Below are 13,880 nucleotides of genomic sequence, written 5' to 3' on the forward strand. Positions count from 1 at the left end.
TAGTTGAGCAAGGGCAGGGGCGGGGGGGTGAAGAGGGAGAGCACGAGCGAGAGAGAGACATGCAAAGGCGAGAGAGAGAGAGAGAGAGAGAATGAGAGAGAGAGAGAGAGAGAGAGAGAGAGAGAGAGAGAGAGAAATCAGCCCAATTTGCCTAATAAAATTAGGGCCATGGTCGGAATAAACAAAGCCAGGCGGTGGCCGAAAAGGGAAAGACAGTTGCTGTAGGACTGCAACTGTCCACCACCCTCCATTCCACGCTTCATGCTTCAACCAGAGCCAGGTGTGCAGCGTTCAAACCTACATCTTTGAATTTCTCACCCATTGACAGCACCTGCACGCTCAGATTGCAGCTCGTAACACCAGGGCTTAGGTGGACCTTTACTGCAGCTGCTGGACAGAGAGAGGGAGAGAGAGAGAGAGAGAGAGGGAGAGAGAAAGGCAGAGGGAGAGAGGCTTGGACTGGAAGCCCCCCCCCCACCGACTCACCCATGGAAGCCGGGCAGCCTCCCAAACCGGAGGGACCCGAAGAGGAGGGACCCTCGTCGGCGTCCCTGGCCCCGGACGCCACGTCCCACGGAGGCCCGGAGGGCCAGGGCGGGGAGCTCCGGGCCGAGGGGGCCCCGCCTCTGGGCTCCCTGACCCCGTCCGGGGGGGAGCCCGTCGTCGGGGGCGCCTGCGGTCCCCGGTGCCTGCTGCTGGCTCTGACCCTGCTCCTGCTTTCTCTCCTCGGCAGCTGGGCCGTGGTGCACCTCACGCTGGGGGCGCGCGGCGGTGCACCCTTCCGGATCTCGGCCAGCTACGAGCAGCGCGGCGCCCAGGACGATGTGGCGGTCACCGTGGAGCCACGCTTCACCACCAACTGCACCGTGGGTAAGTGGGAAAAACACTGGACCGCTCTGTGGTCAGAAAAACGTATTGATGGTCTTTGTGTTGTTGTTGTTGTTGTTGTTGTTGTTGTTGTTGTCGTTGTTGTGGTTGTTGTGGTTGTTGTTGTTGTTTCTGTTGTTGTTGTTGTTGTTGTTGTTGTTGTCGATGCTTCATGTAGATTGTTGGCATTTCAAAGAAGTTGGATTAAATTCAGGGCACATATATTACTTTGCGCAAGACTCATGAGACTCAGTATTAACCCTTTAATTGGGTTCACAGTTCAGTGTTATTAACCAAAACCTTTGTAGTAAGTTTAATTTCTCTGTTTGATTCCAACAGCATCATAGTGCACAACAGAATTATGTGCACTTTAACACGCCGCGGTGTCATCAGTGCACTTTAATTGCCGTACGCAATGCCCTAATCATTCAAGTACATCTGTAATAGATATAATCTTGGAAGAATAGACTACATAGAGAGGATGTCAAAGGTTAAAATACACTTTGTAGTGCAGGAGAACTTTTTTCTTGACTTCAGCGCAACCACTAATTCCGTTTTTACATCAAAATTAGCGGCTATACCCGAGTTTTTTAAACGCAAGTAAATTAGGTGATTGGCGATAAAAATAGCCAATTGACGCCTTTTCCCATTGCTCGTTGACGAAGATGCTCGTAGACGAGTATCTCTTTCTTTTTTCTTCTGGTGTGCCACGTTTGACATCACGAACACAGCAGAAAGGGTGGCATGTAATGGTTCCAGTGTGATTTGGAAAATAACAAGAGAAGCAGCATGGAGTATCCATGCCCGCACCCGCTCACTGCGCCCGATGCCGGTTCTTCAGCGACGGGGAGCGGAGACGCTCTTCTGGTTCGGAGACCGGCTTGGGACGCACACTCCATGCAGGAAAAGCGTCAATAACTTCTGATTTTGATTTTGGATTTTAAATCGGTAATGAAGTGATACACGGATATTCCTGTCTATTGACACGACAATGTTCGGAACTTCAACACACGTCACATCCAACAGTGAAGGGACGGAAATTAGCCTGTTGCCCCGGGTGTCCTGTTTACATCAGTGCCGTTCAAATCTGGAGCTTATGAATACCTGTGACTATTGCAGGGTTATGAAACCTGGGTGTTACCTTTCACACTGGTGACAAATGCCAGTTGTTAACGGGTGTTTTTCACACAGTTGAAATGGGTTATAAGTTGTTTTTCCTTATATGAGTATTCTTTATTATGTCTGTATGCCTATTATATGTCTCTTTACAGTTCTCATAATACAGTCCTTTTTGAATATACATACATATTTCTTATGAACCGTATATTTACAGTATATATATACACACCATTATAACATCATACTATAATTACTATACTAAGATACCATACTATAATTTCAGAATTTCAGAAAAAATAGACTATATTCAATTCAGAGACTCTAATCTGTGCGTTTGAATTATTTCAAGATTCAACATATTTTGCTAATTTAACAATATAATGGAGCAAAAAAAATATAGGTAAGAATTCTAAGCAAAGAAATTACTTATTTACTTTGCTGACTAGGAGCTACTCTCACACTCATTGGTAATGAGGTGTCATCTGCCGTCCATTGTGTATTAAAAGACACTAAACAACCGGCAACATCGGTGAATGTAACATCTGGGATCGATAATTCCACATAATTACCAAATTTGCTCAGCTATTTCACCATATGCGTATTTAACCCGATTAGCTCGGTGTCGTGGAATGAAAGCGCGATCATGGCACGATACTGAGATACCATCTTCTCCTTCTTCCAGCAACCCTCCCAAAGCCCCCCCCCCGCACACACACACACACACACACAGATCAAATTATTAGCGCTAATTGGATTTCCTCCCCAGTGAGCTGCAGAAAACACACTGACCCTTGATTTTCCAACAACTCAACTTAGGAAATATGGAAGAAAAAAAAAAGTATATCACAAAAATGACAGATATGCGCTCATGTCAGTATGTTGTGTGCGAGATGCTGCGGTGCTACTTGTACATCTGTCTTGTTTTCCTTTTAGTTCACATGTTTCACAAGAATGCTTCGTGAGTACTGGTGTAAAAGTCTGAAAATGCTCTTCACCTTGAATTATTAGTTTCTTATTGTAGACACCAAGCATGCACTTAGAACTGTTCTTCATTTCATCCAGCAGATAGAAATATGTGCATACTGTATGTAGACATATATTTTTAATGTATATATATATATATACTATATACACTATATATTTTTAATTAGTAGTAGTATTTATATACACACTGTTTGTTTATATATATATATATATATATATATATATTCATTTATATATATACACTGTATAATATAATTAATTTTAAGCTGTGCTATACACAGATGTGTACAAATGTTAGTTTGTTATATGTTATTTATCTTATAGTGTATAAAGGCTGCACATGAAGCCGTATTGAGAGTGCAGTTATTTTTGTTGTTTTGGTTTGAACCCCATTTCGCAAAATCACCAAAGTAAATAAATAATTACCTCCTGCTAGTATTTACTCTTTTATACAACGCACAGGGACATGAGACTGTGAGAGCGCCATCGTCTAAAGGCAGATCATTCAAAGTTGGCTGTGGCTGAACAACCAATTTCTTATTTTCTTTTTTTTCTTTTTTTTTTTCAATCTTCGAGATTAAATTTAAGTGAAGTTAAATTTTAGGTTTGTAGCGTATTGCTTTCTTGATCATTTTTAAGATTTCTTTTATTGCTTTCTATTTGTTTATTTATTATCATTATGTTTACTGTATTACGTTTTGGCAACATTTTGCTATCCATTGTTTATTTTTAGGTTTATTGTTTATCTATCTATCTATCTATCCATCTATCCATCTATCCATCTATCTATCTATCTATCTATCTGTCTGTCCATCTATCTATCTATATATATCTATCTATCTACGTGTATGTCTATCTATCTGTCTGTCTGTGTCTGTCTGTCTATCTATCTGTCATCTGTCCATCTATCTATCTATCTATCTCCCTGCCTACCTTTCGGAGTGGAGCCAAACGCCTCATTCATCTGTGTCCATTGTCTTTGTTCTGTATATCGTCCTTGACTACCGTAACTTGAGCTGCAATGACACAATTCGCCAAATCGCCAATTTCTTTCCTGTCCCTGTCTGTCTGTCTGTCTGTCTGTCTGTCTGTCTCTCTTTCTCTCTCTCCTGGTCCTTTTGAAAGGAAGGGAGGGAATCCTTGCCAGAGATTTTGTTCAACTCAGTCCAGCAATTTGCAATGAAAAGTTTGGCTGTTGTTGGAGATGCGGCACTTTACGAGGACTTAGTCAAAAGATTTGTTTGATTTTCAGACTCTTCGTTCATTTGATTCAGTTGGTTCAACGAGAATCAGAAGAAGAATCATTTCAGGTGTGAGTAGTGAACGGAATTTTCAACAGAATCGTTTAATTCTGTCAAAATGATTTATTTCGGTGGAAAAATGAGTGTAAATCAGTCATATTTAATATAAATGATGCCAAACGCCTTTTCTGAGTTAAGTTATCTTTGAGTCACGAAACCAATCGTTTGCGAATTGCGACAGAAAATCAGCTCTCGTTCTTACACATGTGAGCCACACGTAGAAATGAAATTAAAATGATCGGAACCGTTTCTTTGAGTTTGAAAAGGCGCTGAATAAAACTCCAGCTTTTCTGGTCTTCCTGCTCCCTGGAGACGTTTTGTGCCAAAATGGGTCAAAAGCAGCAAGACGGCTTCAGTCAACAAACCCGCTGTTTGATGTCGTGGACGGCTGCTTGATGGCAAATCAGTGACGCCTGACCGGCCTTTATTTGATTATCTCAATTCTGTTATCAAATATATTATAGTGTGTGTGTGTGTGTGTGTGTGTGTGTGTGTGTGTGTGTGTGTGTGTGTGTGTGCGCGTGTTTGTGTCTGAGGAAGAGAGGGCCAGACGAAAAACAGACATAAAAACAAATTGCTACAAAAGACACTTTGCATGCAAAGAATAGGCCTTTTTAAAACACACACACACACACACACGAATATATCCCAAAAAACAACAGCAGTTTGCATAATTCAACGTAGAGCTACCGCTTTGCAGCGCCTCGCGTTGGCTCACGCAAGTTCCTCATGCAAACGCGGGCGCAGCGCGAAAAACAGACTTTAATTGTTCCCTCGTACCAGTCTGCTGTGTTCCCCCTCCCGCTCGGCCAGAAACCATGAGAAAGGAAGAGAATTAGAGAGAGAGCACAAGAAAAGGTCACAGACACGGTGTACCCATTCCCCGGCGTCACCTGGGCCTCCTGTTTCTCTGTTCTCTCCCAAACTAATTGCTAATTCCTTGCTCCGCTTTTTGGGCGCCCCCCCGCGCTCGATAAGGGGGTCTCCGTCAGATCCAGAGGTCTCTGGGCGGAGGCTGCTGTTTGCTCCGCTCCACGCGCTCTTAATTAGCTAATTTGCAGAATTTAATGGCAGTTATTGTTGAGGTCTTTGGGAGAGCGGGCAAAATGCTTTTCGGTACAAAATAAAAAACTTTTTCTATTTTAAATTTATGCGGTTCATTGTTCTCCCTGATTGCTTGAAATTGTTTTTTCTTGGTTAGATAACAACAGGATAGCCAACAGGATTGTAGATTCTTCATTCAAACTTTATTTTTCTCGAAGAACCCTTGAGGTCGCCCTCGTTTTCTATGACGATGAGAGTTAAAGATCTTTTGTCTAAAATAATAAATTTATAATAATTATAACAAAATAATAATATTAAAAATAATCATAATCATAATAATCATTAAAAATAAAGAAAAGTAAACCACTGGATTAAAAAAAAAAAATACAATTTATTTAAAGAATTAAAATGTCACATTTTCCCCAAACCCTACATCTTTAATCTCCCTTAATCCATAAAAAAACATAAATGAATTCTCACTTCTTAAATGATGCTTAGCTTGCAGAGCTAGTTGTGCTGGACAGCTTGACGGTGACACGTAGAAATAAAATTATGAAAAACAAAAATGAAAATGCAGAATATAATTTTAGAATATAATAGAAATTATATTTTATAAATTATACAATGTATATAATTTAAGCCTGAAAGACTCATTGAGGTCATCCTCATTTGTAATGAATGCAAAAAATAATAATGATGTAATAACAAAAGTAATAACAATAAAAAAAATTATAAATAAACAAAAGTGAACCACTGGATGAAAAGATTTACCGCTCAGCTTCACAGCTTGGAGATTGAACTCCAAATTTGCCAACGTCCATGAGAAATCTCTCCTCTCTCTCTCGGTCATTTCCTTTGAGAGAGGGATGGCGATGACTCAGGCCGGTGAAGTGAGAGGAGGCGTAGTCAATACGGCGCAAATAAATTGAGCGGCGTCTGACTTCCCTCTCCGTACTCTTCAACGTTAATTAACTCATCAGTCACAGAACCAACGAGCGAGGCAATTTATTCCTCCCGCAAAGTCACTCGTCGAGGAAAATAGGACGTTGCCTGAGCCATTCTGCAGAAACCAGAGGGGAAGTCCAGTTCAGAGAGGACAAAACACCAGAATCAGAATCTGTTCACTTGATGTTAGAGTTGAAGAGAAGAAGCTAACCAATCACAATTTTTCTTTGGATGTCTCTGGGCAGAAAACTATCCTACTGCTGCAGAGCCTTCTGATAGAGGGCCCTGGATCATTCACTGTACGAGGACAGAAATTTGGAGTGGCAGCTTCATTACATAATCACTTTTTCATGGGACTATTAAAAAAATTATGCAATTAGACAATTAAAGAATGCTTTCCCCCAAAAAAGTTAGATCGTTTTCGTTCTTGCAATTATAAATATAGTACTTTAGAATTCCCACTTTGTTTGGAGATCATATGCAAAGTTCCTGGATGTCATGTTGCTTGCAGCCATGTTTTGACTGTGGGACTTTTTTTTCTTCTTTTTTTTTAACCTGTGCTGTCAGCATGCTGGGCATACAACAAAGAATATTTGTATGCTATTGCATCTCAGACAGATTTAGTCTGCAAGTGGAGTTCAAGTTCTCAACCTGCAATGCAACTCTTTATTAATTCTTAAGTCATCAAGAACTGCTGCAATAACTCTGTCCTGTGGACGCCCTTGTGGGATGACAAGAGCACAGTTTTTTGTTAGACACAGCTTCCACCAATCCCCCTCTTTGGAGAACTATTTTACCATGTTTGGGTCTATAAACAACTGATCACTACTCCAAGCGGGGGAGATTCACCACGGGTGAGACAAATAAACATAGAACCAAACAATCACATGTACACGGAAAAACATGAACACCGGACGACCACATGTATTGAAAAACAGTTCATTAGGTCCAGGAAAACTGAAACTACATTTGGTCACGTGGCCTCTTCCTGTCATAGTTATGGCAGTAAATGAGGGAGGAAAGGAGAGGAATGCAACCAGGAGGGTGCTGTGGTGCACTCCAAGCAGGTGTGGTGGTGTGTGTGTGTGTGTGTGTGTGTGTGTGTGTGTGTGTGTGTGTGTGTGTGTGTGTGTGTGTGTGTGTGTGTGTGTGTGTGTGTGTGTGTGTGTGTGTGTGTGTGTGTGTGTGTGTGTGTGTGTGTGTGTGTGATGGGACAGCCTGTATGTATGTGTGTGTGAAGTGTCCACCGGTGAGTGTACAGGACTTATCCCAATTGGTTCTGGTGTTTAAGTATTATGTAGTGCCGATCCAAGCAGTGGAAAGGGTCCTGAAGCCCCCCTCCCCCAGTCCCGCAGCCGCATAGACACCCCATGGCTGTAGGAAAGCCCTGAACACCCCGACCTGCAGCGACAGAAGATTCCTGGGCCCCCAGAGAAGCTGGATACTCGCGGAACAACCCCCCCGCCCGGCCCAGAGGAGCATAACCTAGTCCCAGGGAGCACGAGGAGACCCCCCACCCCTAGGGCGCACACATACAACCAACCCCCATGCGCAGGCGCAGAAACGAGGCCAGGTCCCACGCCGACACACCGACACCCCACCCGATCCGCCCACCCCACAGCGAAAAAAGAGAAATGTATTTAACGAGAATTCGATGCACAACTCAGAGCGATCAACTCTTCTGTCTCTAGGTCATCACTAAGTCCCCCTCGCTCACAGTGCATTAAACCAAATTCATCAAAGTGAACGGCTCATTTGACTGACAAGCGACTTGCCAAGGACCGACTCTTAAAAAAGAGCCAAACTTTTAATCTCTTCGAACAGCTGGAGAGTCACAGTTGGTTAAATGACAATTTTTAACCAAAAAAATCCCTGTGTCCCGGTTTTTTTTAAATAAAAAAAACTGCTGCCATTCCTCACACTTCACATCACACAACATTCACCATACATCACACACCGTTTTTGGGAAACGGGTCATAGTTCTTTAATGTAGTTTTATATGGGCCTATCTGAGTGATGTTTCATGACATGGTTGGATGGATGTTTGTGACATTCTGCAGAAGGCCCAGGTGTGATAGGCATGGTCCACGATTGATACACAAGGAATTTGTCGTGATAGGATTGGTGCATCGCTACACAGTACAGACAATTAGCATTTAAGGAAAAGCTTAGCAGTCTGAGAAAAATAGCCAAATATACTAAAATAGTCAATTAAAAAGACAAAAAAAGACAATAGCCAAATAGGGCAAGTGGGAGTTAGTCTACAATAAGAACAAGTTACATTACAGTCGCATTATAATAAAAAAGTGGCATACAGTAGTGCAAATACTCCAAATAATAAAGTGGTAGTATGGTTACTTGAATTGGCTGTGGGTATAAATGGTAAATATAGATAGATATACTGTACAGGATTCATGTAAATGCCCCAATAATACGGGCATGGATAGCAATAGGTAAGTAGGTATAAGTTATAACAATGTTATTGCTAAGTTGTTACAATATGTTGCACAGTTAAAGCACAAGTTGTGTGTGTGTGTGTGTGTGTGTGTGTGTGTGTGTGTGTGTGTGTGTGTGATGGGGTGTTCTGTGTGTGTGTGTGTGTGATGGGGTGTTCTGTGTGTGTGTGTGTGTGTGTGTGTGATGGGGTGTTCTGTGTGCATTGCCAATGGGGGGCAACGTAGGCGGTGTAGGGATGTGATGCCAGAAATTCACTTTCTTTCACGCTAACGCTATCCGTCACCTGGCCCCGCTCGCGGAAGGCATACCGGTTCTTCCACACGGCAAGGGCTTCGGGGGAGAAAAAAATAAATAAAAATCCGCCACATCCCATTTCCACGGTTGGACACGGTATCCCGAACATGGCAACAACTCCCCACGGGAATTTGAACCGGTGACCTTGCTTCAGCGGCCCATTTCCCTAACCTTTACAGGGCGCCGCGATGAGTTCCTAATGGAGCGTTACGGCGAGTGTACTCCGTGATTAGGTACACAGAGCCACCGGGCCGCCCAGAGGCCCATCCATCACTCCCTGGCCCGGCGAGGGCGGCGGAGGAGGGGGGAGGAATGGAGTGATGGGAAAGCCGGGGGATTGAAGGGGTGTGAACGGATGACTGATGGTCCATGGAGAAATAAATCCACATGTTGCACCCAGGTGTTCGCTTAAAAATGTACTGTACCCCTGAACTTTTCCAGCGGAATTATCATTTAATGTTCAAGTACACTGGAAATCTGCACCATGACTTAGACAGATTGATAGATAGATAGATAGATAGATAGATAGATAGATAGATAGATAGATAGATAGATAGATAGATAGATAGATAGATAATGGACAGATTGAAAATTGGAAATATACAAAAAAGTTGTAATATACAAAAAACCTGAGAATTTGGAAAAAATGGAAATATAACAAAAATAACAATAAAAAGTATAAACAACTGACAAAATTTGGCCTGATGATAAACAATAAATCAATAAAAATGAACAAATAACCAACAACATAAACCTAAAAAATAAACAAGAAACAAAAAAATGTAATAATATTATATAATATTTTTTTTGTTAAAACACCGTAATATATATACTATATATACCAAAAGAATCTATAAATCAATTTTTTTTAAGTAACGGAACATGAAGGGTTAAGAGGTTAAGTGAGCTTTTGGCCGTAAGGATGAGTGATGGATCAGCAGTGTCATAACTCTGGTTTCATCGTAGCCGCTGCCAGTCAGTCTTGTAACGGATTCAACATTACCCATGAATCTATAAACACACACATGTACGTGCACGGACTGCACAACGGCGGCCAGGTCGGTGCTAAAATACACAGCCTTCTCAGTGAGTCAAGGCGTGAATGTGAAAACAAAAATTTGAGGGGCAAAGAAAAGAAAAGTATATCTCATAATAACAACTTAGTAAGTCATTTAAATTAGTTATAGGTGCGTTTTCTGTTGTTTGAAATGAGTTAATAACGGCTTTAATAGGGCTTCCGTCGGCTCATGATAATGATGTGTGAGTCAAAACAGAGGGAAACTTTCTTATATTTGTTTTCCCCTCTATGAACTGAAAAGTATTCCTTACGATATGCAGGCTTTACCTCACATATATATCAAATTTCATAAGAGCCACGTCAACATAGGATTATTTGATTGACTGGGTCTGACCAGTAGATTGTGGATTTAACATATCCATTTGGCATGTAACCTTTCCTGGAGGATAGAAAATTGTGGATGAATAGTAAACACACATACATACAGTGAATAAGAAAACATATACACATACATACATAGAAACACTTTCATCTCCATGGATAATGGTTGGATGAAAGAGAATAAACAACGCCCTGCAAGGTAGGTAAGTAGGTGGGTAGCTAGCTATGCAAGTAGGTAGGTAGGTAGGTAGGTAGGTAGTTTGATAGGTAGGTAGGTAGGTAGGTAGGTAGGTAGGTAGGTAGGTAGGTAGGTAGGTAGGAAGGTAGGTAGGAAGTTAGGTAGGTAGGTAGGTAGGTAGGTAGGTAGGTAGGTAGGTGGGTGGGTAGGTGGTTAGGTAGTTAGGGGGGTAGGTAGGTAGGAAGGTAGGTAGGTAGGTAGGAAGGTAGGTAGGTAGGTAGGTAGGTAGGTAGGTAGGTAGGAGGGTAGGTAGGTAGGTAGGTAGGTGGGTAGGTAGGTAGTTTGGTAGGTAGTTTGGTAGGTAGGTAGGTAGTTTGGTAGGTAGGTAGGTAGTTTGGTAGGTAGGTAGGTAGGTAGGTAGGTAGGTAGGTGGGTGGGTAGGTGGTTAGGTAGTTAGGGAAGTAGGTAGGTAGGTAGTTTGGTAGGTAGTTTGGTAGGTAGTTTGGTAGGTAGGTAGGTAGGTAGGTAGGTAGGTAGGTAGGTAGGTGGGTGGGTAGGTGGTTAGGTAGTTAGGGAGCTAGGTAGGTGGTGCAAGTTGGTTCTGGCAAAAAGCCTGGAGGGATTCTTCTGAGCAAATTCCAGATGAGTTTCAGATTGTTACCAATGGTCAGGCTAAGCGAGGGGAGCGCTCAGGCCACCTGTCAGGAGTAGCTAGCTGGATCCTTCTCTCCAGATGCCCTCAGAGATAAATCCTTTTGCTGAAGGATGCCGGCCTCCTAATTGGGTGAGCGCAACACATTCGTGTGGAATCATCCGACGGTCATCCAGGGTTCACATCGACTGAATCCCAGCACAAATACAGGGATCCGTCTAAAAAAAAGGAAAAGGGTGCTCATCAATTAGCCCAGGATACCGTTTGCCAAGTTGTTATCTGGTGGCAGCGAGGTCCGTGGGTTCTATCTCTGATCTCTTGCCTCGGGCCTTTTCCGTGAGCAGCATCGCCGACAACGCAAAAAAAGCACCATGGCTTTCATTTGGAGGTACTGAACAAGTGTTGTAATGGCCCACAGCTACGGGGGTGCAATTTCTTTATTCATTTTACAGCGAACACATGTCAAACGAAACAGTTGTCTTACAGTAATCAATGCCCTGTCCACCAGGCAAGTTTCATACACTTAACACGCTCGCCGACATTGCCATGTTCTGCTATAAACGCATTGATCTTCCATGATTCCACGATTGAACTTCCATGAATTTCTCATTGACAAAAAGCGGTCAAACGTTTCATTGTCCTGCAGCCCAGTGATTTAGTGATTTTGTTAGCACCGACCTAAGTTCCATCAGCCACCGTTTAATTTGACTTGTAAACGGCTTTGGCCTATCTGAAATGGCAAGTTCAGATAACTGCAATATCTCTACAGCGGTTTTCCGGGGCTAGGATATTGCCTTGACAAGGTAAAACGCTATTCTGGGAATAGGCGAAATAATTGTGAACAAAGCGTAAAACGAGATGTCTCTGATTCATTTCTTGCACTGCGCCTTAACTCTTTAGCATTCTATGTATTCTATTGTTTTAACTTTATGCATTCCATGTCCTTTTATAATTAGTTTCTTTTGTATTTAGGGTAAGGGTCAGAGGCCTTAATGCTTCCGATGTTTTATGTAAAGCACTTTGATTTGCCTTGTTGAAATGTGCTGTATAAATAAATTGCCTTAAATTGCGCAACTATTTGTGTAGTGACCGTACTATCGATATCACCTGTGCTAGATAGATTGACCTAAATCGTTAGTAATGGGTGTACAGATAGCTAAACTGCATTCGTCCAAGCCCAACATGCATCATGATGCCTAGAAATGGGTGCAGATGTTTGACCTCATGTCAAAAGGTTTGCTAAAATCTTAAATGAGGGTCCGCACCACCACCGGAATCCCAATCTAGCCCCTTGGTACAACTACAGTTCTGGTTAACTTCTGGTTAGGGTGACCACATGTCGAAACCAAACCAAGACCCTTAAGTGTTCCGCACTTTTGGCACTCCGTTGGCGGGCGGGGCTGTGGGGGGTTCGTTCAATATGGTAACGGAGAGGACACGGGGGTCACGGGGGATGCACAGCGGAGTCACCTGGTTGATGCTGGTGGTTGTATCTAAATCGATCCTCGTATGGAGCGGATATTTGCGAAATACTGACCAAAAAATGTAGCGATTAAAAGACCGACGTGCCAGTAAGCCAGTCCGAAATATGTCCAACCCGGCTAAAACTATCTGGAAGACATACTTCGGTGTTAGCTAGAAACACGGTTAAGGTATCGTGTAAACTGCTGTATAACAAGGATCTTGTGGTTTATATTTCTTCCAAATAGATCCACATATAGAGGCAGATATCAAATATTAGTGAAAAACCAAACTGGTTAACTGACACGTCACCCGTGTCGTACGCAATTGACCAAGATGACATTTACAGTAAGATGCTTTATGACCTCATCATATTATTTACTATAAATGTACAGATCTCGATTGAGAATGTCCAGTTGGACCGTGTCCAGGGTACGGAGGCGACCGATTTACGTGTATATTTATATAGCTTCTTACCTGGTAGATGTCGGTAGATCTGTACAATTAATATTTTGAATCCGTGATCCACATGACCGTGCCGGATTAATGAAAAATGCAATAAACACTAATCCACAGGGTTCATCACGGCGTTCACTGAAAACACTGAAATGGGTGACTAGTGAGGCGTTCAAAACCCAGCGAGGCATCGGAAAACTAGATCTGTGAACTTAACAAATACCCTTCCCGTAAATCTACGGGAAGACGTCATTATTATAACAGACACAATGTCATCTCCTGTCACTTAAACTGTGGATGCTTCAATGCATTCAAGGTAAGATAAGTATGATAAGATATTGTTGAAAATAAAATCCAAAAGACTTTGTTTGTAATACACGTCATGTATAAACATTTTCCTACAGCTAAACTTGACAAACTTTCATGGAAAGTGTTTGTAATATGAACAAATTATTCCATAATAATTATAATTCAAATTTATTGATGAAGTTACATACATTTTGTCTGCATTACAATATAGACAAATTAGACAAATAAGATATTAAACTGAATTTTCAAATGGTATATTATTAACAGAATAAGTATAATAAAGTACTAATTGCAAATAAATGTATTTATATATTTTTAAAATTAAATATATTTATTATTATTGTTCTAAAAAGATATAACTGAATGTAATTACATTATATTTTTTATATCCAGGTCACTCTGAAGGTCAGTCAC

General features: G+C 41.8%; 1 protein-coding gene across 1 annotated transcript in view; it reads left to right on the forward strand.

Moving 5' to 3' along the window:
- Window positions 1–488: 488 nt before the first annotated feature.
- The window catches only part of LOC307238920 (ALK tyrosine kinase receptor-like), a gene marked incomplete at both ends in the record, with an annotated part of 114,875 nt that continues 101,483 nt past the window's right edge, over window positions 489–13,880 (forward strand). Inside the window, one exon of the mRNA XM_080012074.1 lies at window positions 489–870. Coding sequence (XP_079868200.1) covers window positions 489–870 — 382 coding nt within the window. The remainder of the gene's footprint in view (window positions 871–13,880) is intronic.

This window comes from Zeus faber (genome assembly GCF_960531495.2).
Source record: "Zeus faber genome assembly, chromosome: 13".
Classification (NCBI taxonomy): Eukaryota; Metazoa; Chordata; class Actinopteri; order Zeiformes; family Zeidae; genus Zeus; species Zeus faber.